The sequence below is a fragment of the Bactrocera tryoni genome, chromosome 2 (assembly GCF_016617805.1).
Source record: "Bactrocera tryoni isolate S06 chromosome 2, CSIRO_BtryS06_freeze2, whole genome shotgun sequence".
In the NCBI taxonomy this organism is placed as follows: domain Eukaryota; kingdom Metazoa; phylum Arthropoda; class Insecta; order Diptera; family Tephritidae; genus Bactrocera; species Bactrocera tryoni.
In genome coordinates this window covers 43,225,931-43,240,232 of record NC_052500.1, presented here as the reverse complement: position 1 = coordinate 43,240,232, position 14,302 = coordinate 43,225,931, and the positions used below count along the sequence as shown (strand labels likewise).

Here is a 14,302-nt window from a genome sequence, read left to right as displayed (position 1 = left end):
ACACTGGCTAAATGAGCCTTAGTCGCCTGCCCCACACCACACTTACACCCATCACTAACACGCACACTCACCACACTCACCTCGACACCACCACACTCCACATCAACACCACCCACACGCGAGAACCCAGGATCCACACACTCCAACTCAAACCACACTACTCAGCAGGAAAAGGGTCAGGCTCTACATAGTTCAGTTAAGATTCGATCGCCTTGGCATCAACTACGCTTTCCCGCCACCGCTACGCAGCGTCCCATCGTGAAATATAAAAATTTGTTAAAGAAAAAGAAACCCCCACTAATCGAGTGTTCAACTCATATTGTGAAAAACTATATTGCGTGAATTAATATTATAAAAGAAAATATAAATTCAACCAATCGAGTGTGCCCTTTATATTGTAAAACCGAAATATACCAGTTTTATTTTCAAACACCTAAAGCGCACAAGTGGTAAGTAAAGCGGGCAGTGAATCCAACATTGGTCCTTCGAGCCGCAAAGAACGGCACTATTGAAAAAAAAAAAAACAAAGAAAATCAACTTCTGTGACATAAAACGTATTAAAAGCTTGCAAATTTTGTGCACAAGTGAAAGGCGACATATACATACACATATACAAATATACAAAATTAAGTGCAATATACATATGTATCGGGTGATTTTTTAAGAGCTTGATAACTTTTTTTAAAAAAAAAACGCATAAAATTTGCAAAATCTCATCGGTTCTTTATTTGAAACGTTAGATTGGTTCATGACATTTACTTTTTGAAGATAATTTCATTTAAATGTTGACCGCGGCTGCGTCTTAGGTGGTCCATTCGGAAAGTCCAATTTTGGGCAACTTTTTCGAGCATTTCGGCCGGAATAGCCCGAATTTCTTCGGAAATGTTGTCTTCCAAAGCTGGAATAGTTGCTGGCTTATTTCTGTAGACTTTAGACTTGACGTAGCCCCACAAAAATAGTCTAAAGGCGTTAAATCGCATGATCTTGGTGGCCAACTTACGGGTCCATTTCTTGAGATGAATTGTTCTCCGAAGTTTTCCCTCAAAATGGCCATAGAATCGCGAGCTGTGTGGCATGTAGCGCCATCTTGTTGAAACCACATGTCAACCAAGTTCAGTTCTTCCATTTTTGGCAACAAAAAGTTTGTTAGCATCGAACGATAGCGATCGCCATTCACCGTAACGTTGCGTCCAACAGCATCTTTGAAAAAATACGGTCCAATGATTCCACCAGCGTACAAACCACACCAAACAGTGCATTTTTCGGGATGCATGGGCAGTTGGCCACCAAGATCATGCGATTTAACGCCTTTAGACTATTTTTTGTGGGGCTACGTCAAGTCTAAAGTCTACAGAAATAAGCCAGCAACTATTCCAGCTTTGGAAGACAACATTTCCGAAGAAATTCGGGCTATTCCGGCCGAAATGCTCGAAAAAGTTGCCCAAAATTGGACTTTCCGAATGGACCACCTAAGACGCAGCCGCGGTCAACATTTAAATGAAATTATCTTCAAAAAGTAAATGTCATGAACCAATCTAACGTTTCAAATAAAGAACCGATGAGATTTTGCAAATTTTATGCGTTTTTTTTTTTAAAAAAGTTATCAAGCTCTTAAAAAATCACCCGATATATACAAAGTGTTTATTGCAAGTGAAATTTAAAAGAAGTTGAAAACGGAAAACACAAAACGGTTTCCTACCGTTACAAAAAAAAAAAATCAAAAAATTTTTAATCAAAATCAAAAAAAAATAAATAAAAATTTTATGCTAATACGATAAATTTTAAAACGCGTTTGAGACATATAAATACATATTAATTTCCTACATACAACATTGTGCTGAACAACTAAACAAAAAAAAAGCCGGGCGCGTAAATTAATTTATTCTAAACGGGCGCGAAGTTTACAACCAAACAAGAAAGGAAAACAATAAACCTAAAGTGCAATAAATTTCAAACAAAAATAATAAATAATATTACTACTGGTGAAAATAAAATACATCTGTACATACCAAACAACCACAGGAAGAGCTCAAAAGGAAAGGGATACAGCGACCAACCCTAACAACGTCAACATCAGCAGCAACAGGAAACAAATAGGATACAACTTGGACAGCGACAAATGCAAACAACCCAAAACCCTCAAATACCGCATACTAAAGCCCTCAAATACCCTTGAAGCGGCTCAAAGTGAGTGTATCGACTCCATTTACTCATATAAAATTTTTATATAGTGGCATATATGTATGGTGAAAGTTACAGTTCATTTTTCTAACAACTGTATACTCTAAAAAAACGGTTGCTACCAAACTGTTTGAACTTACGGTTGATATACGGGAAACCGAAAACAGTTTGGTGCATTACATATGTACATACAATATATGTATGAACAGTATATAGTATGATATATAATTATATATATACTGGCATATACATATCTGTTAAAAGCCTAGTTATGCTTACACTTGTGTTCACAAGCACACAAAGTTCATAAAAAAAAAAAAAAACATTTTCAAGTATTCACTTGACAACATTTTCCGGCAATACCCCTTATACTCAAAACAGTATAAGCAGGATTGCGCTAAGTAAGCTAAGGCAATTTCGAAAATTAAAATAAAAGGAATAATATCAACCATACATATATGCACAATATTAACAACGTATATACATATACATTACATATACATTATATATATTACCACAATTGGCAACAAGATAAATTAGCATACACACATATGCTAGTAACAACAAAGTAAAAGTTATAACTTCCACAAATTTGCATTTGCGCTAAAAGAGCATACCTGCACTTTGCCATTTTTTCTTCCCGCGTTATTCGTACCGCAAAATAATATACACGGCATACAATTTGCTTATGCCGATGTAGATATATAACGTATGTACATAGGATACATAATTAAATAAAATCTTCATTTACAATTTAAATATTTTGGAAAAAAAATAAAAAAAAAAATTAAAAAAATAAAAAAAAAAAAAAATCGGTGCGGTAAATGCAACCGTTTAATAAGGATAAATTACATTCTGTCAATTAAAACAAAAAAAAATAAAAAATTTTACAAATATATACGGCATATTAACATTTAATTTTATATTATATATCCAAAGGCCAAATCGGCATATTTCAAGCAATACCATGTTCTTGCTAAAGCACAAGCAAGCAGGATTGCAAACGGAAAAAATCTTTATATACAAAGGTCATTAACCCTTTTTTCTTTACTTATTATCCCCCGTATACGCAATTATAAACGAACGAGTGCGAAGCAATAAATAAAATCGAAAAAACAAGAACAAACTAATAGCACAACTATTAGAAATACGAAGCAATAAACAAAAAAGAAAGAAAACAAAATATACTAATAGCACAACTATTAGGGATAACGAAAACGAAACACTCGCTCGTTAGTTCCGCCATTGCGTATACGGATACAACAAAAATACTATCTTATAATAAGGAAAACGAAACACTCGTTCGTTGGTTCCTACCTTGCGGATACAACAAAAATACAATTTTATAATAAGGAAAACGAAACACTCGTTCGTTATTAGATACTTGTGTATACAACAACCATACAAACCGCGTATCTTAAAGATTCAAACGTATTTATTAACACCATAAATACACTGAGAGAAGTTTTTTCTGTCTCATATTTTAAATTTTTACCTATTATCTAAATGAACGGAGATTCTAAGGAATCTAAATCGATTCAATATCTAAAAGTACAAAAAATGATTTCTGAAGAAAAGAGCCCATGTACACCTGCTGAAGCCTACACGCTCAAAGCAAGGTGCTACAAAGCAAAAAAAAAATTAAAGACATTTCATATACTAAGTTTATCGCCGAGAGTGACAGTTTAATTCGATACTGCACTCGATTTTCATCTTCACCGATTCAGGACAATTCTGAATCGGTACTAAAAAATCAAAAAAGAAAATCTAGGCAATTTCTGGACACGTCTCCAAGCTGCGTATGACGCAATTCTAGAATCTGACGAATCAGATCTTCCGGAAAATTTTAAATCCTCGGCTTGCTCCAAATACGAAAACTGTATAGACCAGTACGAGGAAACGAGAGCTATGATCTCTGATCAATTGAGATTAATTAAAGCAATTGCACCTACTCCACAACCGAGAGTAGAGCTGCCTCCAATTCAAAGCCAAGAGGCGAGTTCCGGCATTCACCTTAAAGTGCCAGCATGCGATACAGAAATATTTCATGGAGGTTATGAGCAATGGCCGTCCTTCCGGGACATGTTTACGGCCGTGTACATAAACCATCCTAAATTATCTCAAGCGCAAAAATTGTATCACCTCCGATACAAAACAAAAGGCCAAGCAGGAGCAATAGTAAAACAGTTCACTCTTAATGACGAAAATTTCAATTATGCTTGGGAAGCTTTAAAAGCTCGCTACGAGAACGAAAGAATATTAGTCGACAAACAAGTCACAATATTAATGAATTTACCAAAAATTCAGAAAGAAACAAGTGAAGAATTTATAAAACTTCAATCCACTGTTTCAAATTGCTTGTCGGTTCTAGCGACACAGAATATTCCCACACACAATTAGGACCCCATACTGGTAAATATATGCTCCGCGGCATTACCGGAAAAATCTTTGCTTCTGTGGAAGCAATCGCTCTCATCACGAAAAAAATGCCCAACGTGGCAGCAGATGAAAGATTTCTTAACTACCCAATACGAAATTGCAGAAAGGGTAGATAAAAAAACGGTCAGAACCAAAAACGTTCAACACGACCTAAATCGAAGTTTTATTTGACCCCAAGCTAATAACAACCACAATTTAAACAGAAGCTTCTTTAAAAATCAATCGTTCACATCCGAACAATAAAACCAACCACATGCGAACTGTGTAAAGGAGGGCACAAGCTGAAAGCTTGCGAAAAGTTTAAAAAACTAAACATCAATGAAAGGAACAACTTTGTCAGAGCAAGAAGACTCTGTAAAAACTGCTTGTCCCACTCACATAATCTCAATAATTGCGAAAGCAAATTCAATTGCGTATATTGCCACAAGAGGCATCATTCAATGTTGCATTTCAATAACTTTCCCAGCACACCCCAAAGTAGCGCTTTCTCTAAAAGAGCCACGGGTTTAGTTGCAACCGCAACTCCCCGAAATTTGCCAAGAGACACCATGCTGCTCAAAGGCTTTAAAAACACAAACGCTTCACAGCGAGAATCAAAGTAGGGTACTACTACCCACAGCAGTTATCTCCATAGAACACCGAGGAGAACTTTTCAAATTGAGAGCCCTAATAGACAAAGGATCACAACGATCATTCATAGCGTCTAGGGCACAAAATAGGCTAAAACTACCACCAAAACAAGCCAATTATGAAATTACGGGAATGGGCGAAGGAGTAGTACAAAACTCAAATAAAATCTGCCCCATTACCCTGATTTCCCCCCAAGCGGATAAGCGCATTCAAGCAGAAGCTATAGTCTTACCGCAACTTACGAACATGCTTCCAAGCTATCATATAAATAGCAAGCATTGGCAAAAGGTTACACACCTAAAGCTAGCAGATCCTAACTGCAACACCCCCGCTCAAATAGATCTTCTATTAGGCAGCGACCTTATACCTCAAATTATTCTAGAAGGGGTTGAAAAAATTTCAAACACCCTTCTAGCACAAAATACTATATTCGGTTGGATACTAAGTGGACTAGGGACAGAATCAGTTACCACCATGACAACTCAAGTGGAAGAAATATCCAATGAATTTCTTAATTCACAATTAAGGAAATTTTGGGAGTTAGAAGAACTCCCCCCCATTTCAATTACAACGCCAGAAGATCAGTATTGTGAAGACTTTTACAAAGCCACAACTACTAGATCAGGAAATGGTCGGTATGTCGTACGACTACCATTTAAACAACAATTTCCAGATACACTCACCATAGGTCACTCTCGCACCTCTGCAATACAGCAGTTTCTAAGTATGGAAAAAAACCTGCTTAGAAAAGGTGAACTCAAACAACATTATGATGGGGTCTTAGAAGAATACCTCCATTTAGACCACATGGAGGAAGTAAGCCCATGTGAAAAAATCATAAGAGGTAAATATTACTCTTTCTACTTGCCACATCATGCAGTAGTAAAGCCTGACAAAAAAACCACAAAGGTTAGAGTTGTCTTTAATGCCTCGAGATCCACTAGCTCGGGGAATTCCCTAAATGATATTCTATTTACGGGACCCACACTCCAACCAGAATTGATGCTCCTCATATTAAATTGGCGTATATACAAATACGTTTTCAATGGGGATGTCGAAAAAATGTATCGACAAATAATGGTACATAATTATGATCAAGATTTTCAACGAATTATTTTTCGAAAATCTCCCAATAGTCCAATAAGCGACTTTAAATTAAAAACAGTTACCTTTGGCGTAAACTGTGCCCCATACCTCGCCATTCGTACACTCCACGAACTGGCAGAAGACACAAAGTCAGAGTTTCCTCTGGCAACACAAGTCTTAAAAACACATACGTATGTAGACGACATCCTGTCTGGGAGCCACAGCCTCTCACAAGCATACGAGTTCTTATCACAAGTGATAAAGGCCCTCAACTCCGCAAGGTTTCCTCTAAAAAAGATCACAGCTAATCACCCAAGTATCTTAAAAAATATACCAAACGATAACAAATTGGATACTAATTTCCTTATTTTTGAAAAGAAAAGTATAACAAAAACACTGGGCATCCAATGGAATGCGATATCGGACCAGTTCTCATACACGACAGAGTCCATAACCGCATTATCCGCCATAACAAAGAGGCAAATTTTATTCTCAATGGTAAAACTTTTTGACCCCGCAGGATGGCTTGCGCCAATTATGATACAAGCGAAAATCCTGATTCAAGAATTATGGCTAGACGGAACAGACTGGGACGAACAAGTGAAACCTCTTCGCTTAGAAAAGTGGTCCCAGTTTGCTAATAACCTAAAAGACATTTCAAAGATACAAATTCCACGGTGGGTAAACTATTCCCCCGAATACAAAGTGGAACTACACGGCTTCTGCGACGCCTCTGAAAGGCATATTGTGCCACGATCTATGTGTGCGCACAAAGCGACACCGCAACCACAAGCCACCTACTAGTGGCAAAAGCAAAAGTTGCGCCCCTAAAAACGATAAGTCTACCACGACTTGAACTTTGTGGCGCTCTGCTACTAGCCAAGCTGGTTTCCATAGTGCAGACCCACATGAACATGACCAAATGCAAATTATATCTATGGTCCGATTCCGAAATCGTTCTAGCCTGGTTAGAAAAGCCACCACACTCGTGGAAAACATATATTTCTAATCGAACGTCTCAAATTCTTGACCTAGTAGGAGCAGCCACATGGCGACACGTAGCCAGTGCCGACAATCCTGCTGATCTAGGTACAAGAGGGTGCAAACCCCTGGATCTTGCCACCAACACGCTCTGGTGGAATGGCCCCCGATGGTTAACTGAATCCACAGATTCTTGGCCACAATCGACAATGCGCAACATAATCGCTCCAGAAAGTCGAAAAATCGACACCTATCATACAGTAGTGGATGATAATGAAATCCTTGAACGATTTTCATCGTTCCCCCGAGCCTTCAGAGTTGTCGCATATATGCTCAAATTCATAGAGCAACTTAAACTTAAAGTTAAAGGAGTAACTTACACCCATTGCGATACATTGACGCACCAGGACTTACAAAAAGCAAAGGTCGCGCTTATCGCCTCAACGCAAACGCGCTACTTCAGTCGCGACATATCGTTACTAAGAGAATCGAAGCCAATTGACAAAAAGAGCTCACTCTTAGTACTAAACCCATTTCTTGACACGAAAGGTCTGCTTCGTGCCAATGGTCGGCTCGCTAATTCAAGCCTGACTTACAACGAACGCCACCATATCATAATACCTGAGAAGTCTCTTTTTGCCACCTTATTTCTGAATTACATCCATATATTAATGTTGCACGCAGAGCAGCGCCTCATGCAACATATGGTACGCCAAGAGTATTATATTCCCCGTCTTAAGCCCCAGATCAAGAAATGCATTTTCATGTGCAAGATCTGCACTATGCATAAGCAAAAAATGCGAACTCAGATTATGGCAGCACTTCCACCTGAACGCTGCAATTTCGCTCTGCCTTTCACGACTACCGGTGTCGATTTTGCTGGGCCTTTTCAAATAAAGGCGTCCATGCTAAGATCTCCCACTCTCATGAAAGGCTATGTGGCTGTCTTTGTATGTTTCACGACAAAGGCAGTACACCTTGAGCTGTGTACTAATCTGACGACGGAGGCTTTTCTCGCGGCATTTGCTCGCTTCGTCGCTCGACGTGGCTTCCCCTCCAAAATCATGAGCGATAATGGCAAAACATTCATAGGAGCCCAACGAGCCACAGAAAAATAGTTTGTGGATTTCTTAAAACAAGTGTCTCCTGATATCGTACAAAAGTACGCCCCTCAAGGTATCAATTGGCAATTTATACCTCCAAGCGCTCCTCGTATGGGTGGTTTATGGGAATCAGCTGTAAAGAGCTTCAAATCTCATTTCAAGAAGCTAGCCGGCAGCTATAAATTTAATTATGAAGAATTCACGACATTATTAGCTAAAATTGAAGCCGTTCTCAACTCACGGCCGCTCACAGCACTATCACAAGATCCCTCCGAATTCACAGCCCTAACTCCAGGGCATTTTCTAAAAGGAGCACCCATTCTGGCCACACCTGAGCCAGGCGTGGAGTCGCTATCCTTATTAAATAGATGGGAAAGAATTAAAATTCTCCATCATAATTTCAGTAGCCGATGGAAAGAAGACTATATAAAGGACCTCCACAAGAGGTATCGTTGGAAAAATACAGAAAATGCGCCAAAAGTTGGAGATTGTGTCCTGATTCACGACGATTGCCTGCCACCTACCGAATGGCGGCTAGGCCGCATAGAGAAGCTTTATCCAGGCTCCGACGGTCATATTCGCGTAGTCGATCTCCGTACGCAATCCGGAAAGTTAACAAGACCGCTCGTCAAGCTATGCTTCTTACCGATCGCCGATAACCGCGAACCGCAAACCGACAAACCGCTAAAATGAACCGAAGATAAAAACAAAATAAAATAAAAATTTATATAAATACATATATACATATATATTTAAAATCAATAACAAATGTAGTCGATTAATCTAACGACCCACTCATGCCGCATAACGTGGCAGCCATGCTCATATGTCTTATATGCAACCAAATCCTAATTGAAATTACACTCTTTCAAACAGGTCAATATGGATGCAGACATGCCAGCAGCCCCGACACCAATCACTCGTTCGGCTGCCAATGTGCCACGCCAAGTGGCTGCCCCAGTTGCGGCTGCCCCAGTTGCAGCGCCCCGAACAACCACCCCAACGGCGCCTCGGAATGGAAGGGTAGCATTGCCGTCAACACCCGCGCTGGTCGCCGACCCACAACGCCGTAGATGTCCCCTATGTCGTCGACCCCACCGGCTGCCACAATGCGTCATTTTTAAGGGATTGCCACCTCAACAACGCCAGTTGGTCGTGCAGGCGCACGGCCATTGTCTGAACTGCCTGACTCCTGTCCACCAAACGCATGAGTGTACTTCGGGCAATCTGTGCCAAATTTGTATGCGGCCGCATCACACCATGTTGCACCGACTCACTCGGAATGACACCCGTCAACAACCTTCCGGCCGCAACCGCGGCGCAATACGACGACCTCCAGTACGCCGGGAGGCGCGGCCCCGTCGAACAAGTGGGCCATCATCATCCCATGCCCGACGGCCACACAATGGGGCATCAACACGACGCCAGCAACCACGCCCGCGTCCACGCCCGCGTCCACGCCGCGCCTCAGGCCTTAGCAGCGTCGTAGCCACACTCCAGCAGCTTCAAAGCATTCTAGGCTGAAATATTCGCCTAGGGGGGCCGGGATGGCTAAATGAGCCTTAGTCGCCTGCCCCACACCACACTTACACCCATCACTAACACGCACACTCACCACACTCACCTCGACACCACCACACTCCACATCAACACCACCCACACGCGAGAACCCAGGATCCACACACTCCAACTCACACCACACTACTCAGCAGGAAAAGGGTCAGGCTCTACACAGTTCAGTTAAGATTCGATCGCCTTGGCATCAACTACGCTTTCCCGCCACCGCTACGCAGCGTCCCATCGTGAAATATAAAAATTTGTTAAAGAAAAAGAAACCCCCACTAATCGAGTGTTCAACTCATATTGTGAAAAACTATATTGCGTGAATTAATATTATAAAAGAAAAAATAAATTCAACCAATCGAGTGTGCCCTTTATATTGTAAAACCGAAATATACCAGTTTTATTTTCAAACACCTAAAGCGCACAAGTGGTAAGTAAAGCGGGCAGTGAATCCAACACCATTTGTCTTGAGTAGACAGAGCTTTAAATTTATAACAATAAAATATATTGTGTGAATTATTACATCCCATTATGCATTTAAATTCTGCATTTTGAAATTTTGGTGATATTTTTGAAACTTGTGCTGCTTCTAGTGCATTCAGAAACATCTGTAGTGAATTTAAGGTAGGTATTTCCTTAGGATTTTTAAGGGAATTTTCATACCTAAGTCTTAAATTGTTGTCTAATTTTTGCACAAGCGTATAATTTAATAAAGCTTGTAGCAAATTATCTGCAGACAAACTGAGGCTTTCCAATGCTTGTGTACTTTCAGAAATTTTTTCTTGAAAATTTCGTACACTAAAAGCAGTCTCAGTCACTACTGGTGCATCTAAAATTTGTTTAAAATAGGTATTTGCGAGTAACCTTCTATTCGTAAATTTTTCATTAAGAAGGTTCCAGGCAACTGAAAAATTTGTCGAGGTTGAAGGCAAATTTGCAATACAACTTGCAGCCGATCCTCTTAATTTTGTTTTTAAAATACTCATTTTATATGTGTCTGAAACATTTTGAGATACTACGAGTTGCTCAAGCAATTCTTTAAAAGTTTGTCACTGAGCGTAGTCTCCTGAAAAGATGGGAATGTCTACTTGAGGCAGCGTAAAATTAGTAGCATTTTTTTTGCTAATGGATTTTAATTTAAGTTTGTAAAATCTATTTCTTAAATCATAGAATTTACTCGTTAACTCATCATTTTCGTGCTGGCTAATAAATTCAAGCACAGTATCACGAGTTTTTTCTATAAGTCTCTCTATACTGTCTAGAGAGACTATTTCGTTTAATTCGCAGTCTTCAATATTCTTTTCTAATTCTGTTAATAAGAATTGAAGCCTGCGAACTAAACCAGGATTTGGAAGGCATTCCATTTTCCTGGGAGCACTATTTTCTTTAATAATAGCGATCAATTCGCTTAACTTGGCGTGGAGTTTTTCCAAATTTATTAAATCTTCATTTATATCCATACTCATGGACTTAAAATGAAGTTTTTGCAGTTCTTCTGCTAATTTTATTTGGTTCTCCATTTTCCCAAAAATAAAATAAACAATTGTATATGAATTATAAAAAAAAAAAATGAAAGATGCTCTTACCTTGTTCAAATATGAATGTGGAATGTGTTGCTGTAAATTTGGTAAAATTTTTCTTTTTTAATATTATTATAATATATATAATAAAAATATACATATATTAATTTTTTTTTTAACACGCTTTTTTTAACACACTTTCTCACAAACACACTTTCACTGTAAGATTTTGAGAACTTTTTTTTTTATATATTATTATATTTTTTTTTACAGAATATTTCACTTTCACTCGCGTGTTTTTAAAAAACTACGGGGTCACCAATGAATAAAATGAGACGCGTTTGGTTCGGATTTAAAAATGTACTCAGCTCTGGTTGCCCAGAGCTACTTTATTTATAAAATTTCTTATCCTAATTTGTGTATGCACCACATGCAGAGTACATACACCAATCTTAATACTAATCTATTGTACATACTGAAGTATGTACACATATCTTAAACATAAGTGTTCTCAACGGCATACACACTATTTCTTATCTTTTAATAGTTTAGGATCATTTCCGTTCCTTTACATTGAGTGCATTAAATATTGCAGTCTCTAATCAATATGCCTGTTCAAATATATTGAACAGGCTTATCTTCGCCAGTGTTGAGGCAGTACAAAGCAATACATAAACAACGCATAGAGATACATATAATACATTTATATGAGGCACGTATGCATTTATGTGCAATACGTATGCACTCAACAATTAACGACAAAGATATTTACTTAAGATAACATATTGACTTAAGATATGTATTTAGGCAATTGAATACAAATGTGCATGTGCACTTGAAAACAACCCTATACCATGTAACATAAAAAATACCCGAAATGGGTATTTGTACATATTTATATTTATGACTGTATTTTTATGTGTTAGCGATAATGCATACAAATATTTGACATATGAGATCCGTTTCTATACAGATTTATCCCATTTACAATTGTAGCCGTTAAGAACTGTTCAGAAATCTGAACACCCAGTCATCAGATAACCCACTTCTGCGGGCCTTGTTGAAAAGCCGTCTACAAGACGCCCTGATATCCGAGAGCTCCGTAGTCCACCATAGAGGTTTCTCTTTGCCCTTCGGCGATCTCAGTGGACAAGACCTCTCCAGCGCAGCCTTGCACGCCGAGCTAAAGACTTCAACCCACTCCTCCACCACATCGGTAGTGGCCAACGAGTCCACCCCCGGTGCGCGTGGGAGAGTTTGCCGAAGTCTCCTGCGGTAACCTTCCCAGTCCGTGTTCCTAGGGTTCCTGAAAGATTTCCTGGGCGGACCTTCTCCGACTAGACTAAACTCGATGTACCTGTGATCCGAAAAGGAGTGATCGTCGAGGACCCTCCAGTTCGAGATCAGCAAGGCAATCGCTTGTGAGGTTAGGGTGAGGTCAAGGACCTCCTTCCTGCCTGCGGTCACAAAAGTAGGAGAGTTTCCTCTATTACAAATGCGAAGATCTTCGCCAATAATGAAATCAAAAAGCGACTCACCTCTACTGTTAGTATCTGAGCTTCCCAGATCCGGTGCCGCGAGTTAGCGTCGGAACCGATGATGACGCCAGTGCCAGTCTTAGACGCTTCGGCTAAGGTCCTCCTCAGCAGTAAGGGAGGTGGCTCCACCACATCATCGTGTGGCATGTATGCGGAGATAAGCCAGAGACATCAGCTCCGTCTTTGTCCACACAGAGCAATAGATAGGCGGAGGCCGCCTTCGCATGCTGGAGGTTAATCTGGAGGAATTTCATCCTTCAGACTTTCCTACAGGAGCGCTATTTCAGCGCCCAAGTCGTGATCGACCCGAACGTCCTAAAACAGTTGTTCGAGGCTGAAGACGGAGTCGCCAATCGACGAACCGCCCCCAACACTCGCCACATCCGAGAGATTCGGATGGACTTCCACGGTCATTTGACCGTCGGCGCCCTCTGTCGCATCGATTTCCACGGTCGTTTGACCGTCAGTACCCTTTGTTACATCCACCGCAGCCACCGCAGCTTGGGGGCCATCAGCTCTGGCATCCGATGAAAGTACTTTCAGCACTACCATCTCAAAACCATAGCTTATGGCTCACTTTGTTTTGCTGAGAGGACCGATGGATTCCGTGTTTAGCATTATCAGCGCTTGCCAATACGGTAAGTGAGGGATTACATTATCTGAGGATTTCCTCAATCTCACTCGGAGTGGAAGGTTCGGCCGGCAGCCAAACGCGAGCCCTAGGACGAAGAGGAAGATCCTCTTTGGTCACGGCCTCCAGTCTGGCTCCCTTTCAAACCTCCCCCACCCGAGAGACTTCCTTCTTGTATAAGATTGCCGATCTCTCGTCAGCACAACTTGTGAGCTGTGCAGCCCCTGGTGCCAACTGGCACTCACACATTTCGGGGGTGGCCCCGGGTTTTCCTTGACCACCCTCAGGATGACCGATGAGATAGCCGCCGCTACCCTCTTCCATTCATCATGAGAGATGGCACCGTCCTCCCTACTACGGTCGAGCACCCCCAGTACTATGGCCCCAGCGCCTTTAGCGATTTCGCTAAAGGTTGGCGCCTTTCCTGTTCGCGGTTTCTTAACAAGGGAGGTTTCTCCCTCATGCGACCTCTGCCGCTTAACCGCCGGTTCTGTCCTGCTGGTTTCCTGTTATTGTTATTTAAATTGTCCATGCAAAAAGGGTCCCCATTCAGAGCTGCTATCCGTCCCCCGGAAAGGTAGTCGCCTTGTCCCAAGGTTATCTCGATGACGAGGCCAAGGCGAGGGTTGA

The 14,302-nt window shown here is 40.5% G+C and overlaps 1 protein-coding gene across 1 annotated transcript in view; it reads left to right on the top strand.

Annotated features, from left to right (window-relative positions):
* Nucleotides 1–9,944, top strand: part of LOC120768706 (MAGUK p55 subfamily member 6) — a 163,254-nt gene extending 153,310 nt beyond the window's left edge. The window contains exon 11 of the mRNA XM_040095478.1: nt 9,297–9,944. Coding sequence (XP_039951412.1) covers nt 9,297–9,944 — 648 coding nt within the window. The remainder of the gene's footprint in view (nt 1–9,296) is intronic.
* The last annotated feature ends 4,358 nt before the right edge of the window (nt 9,945–14,302 follow it).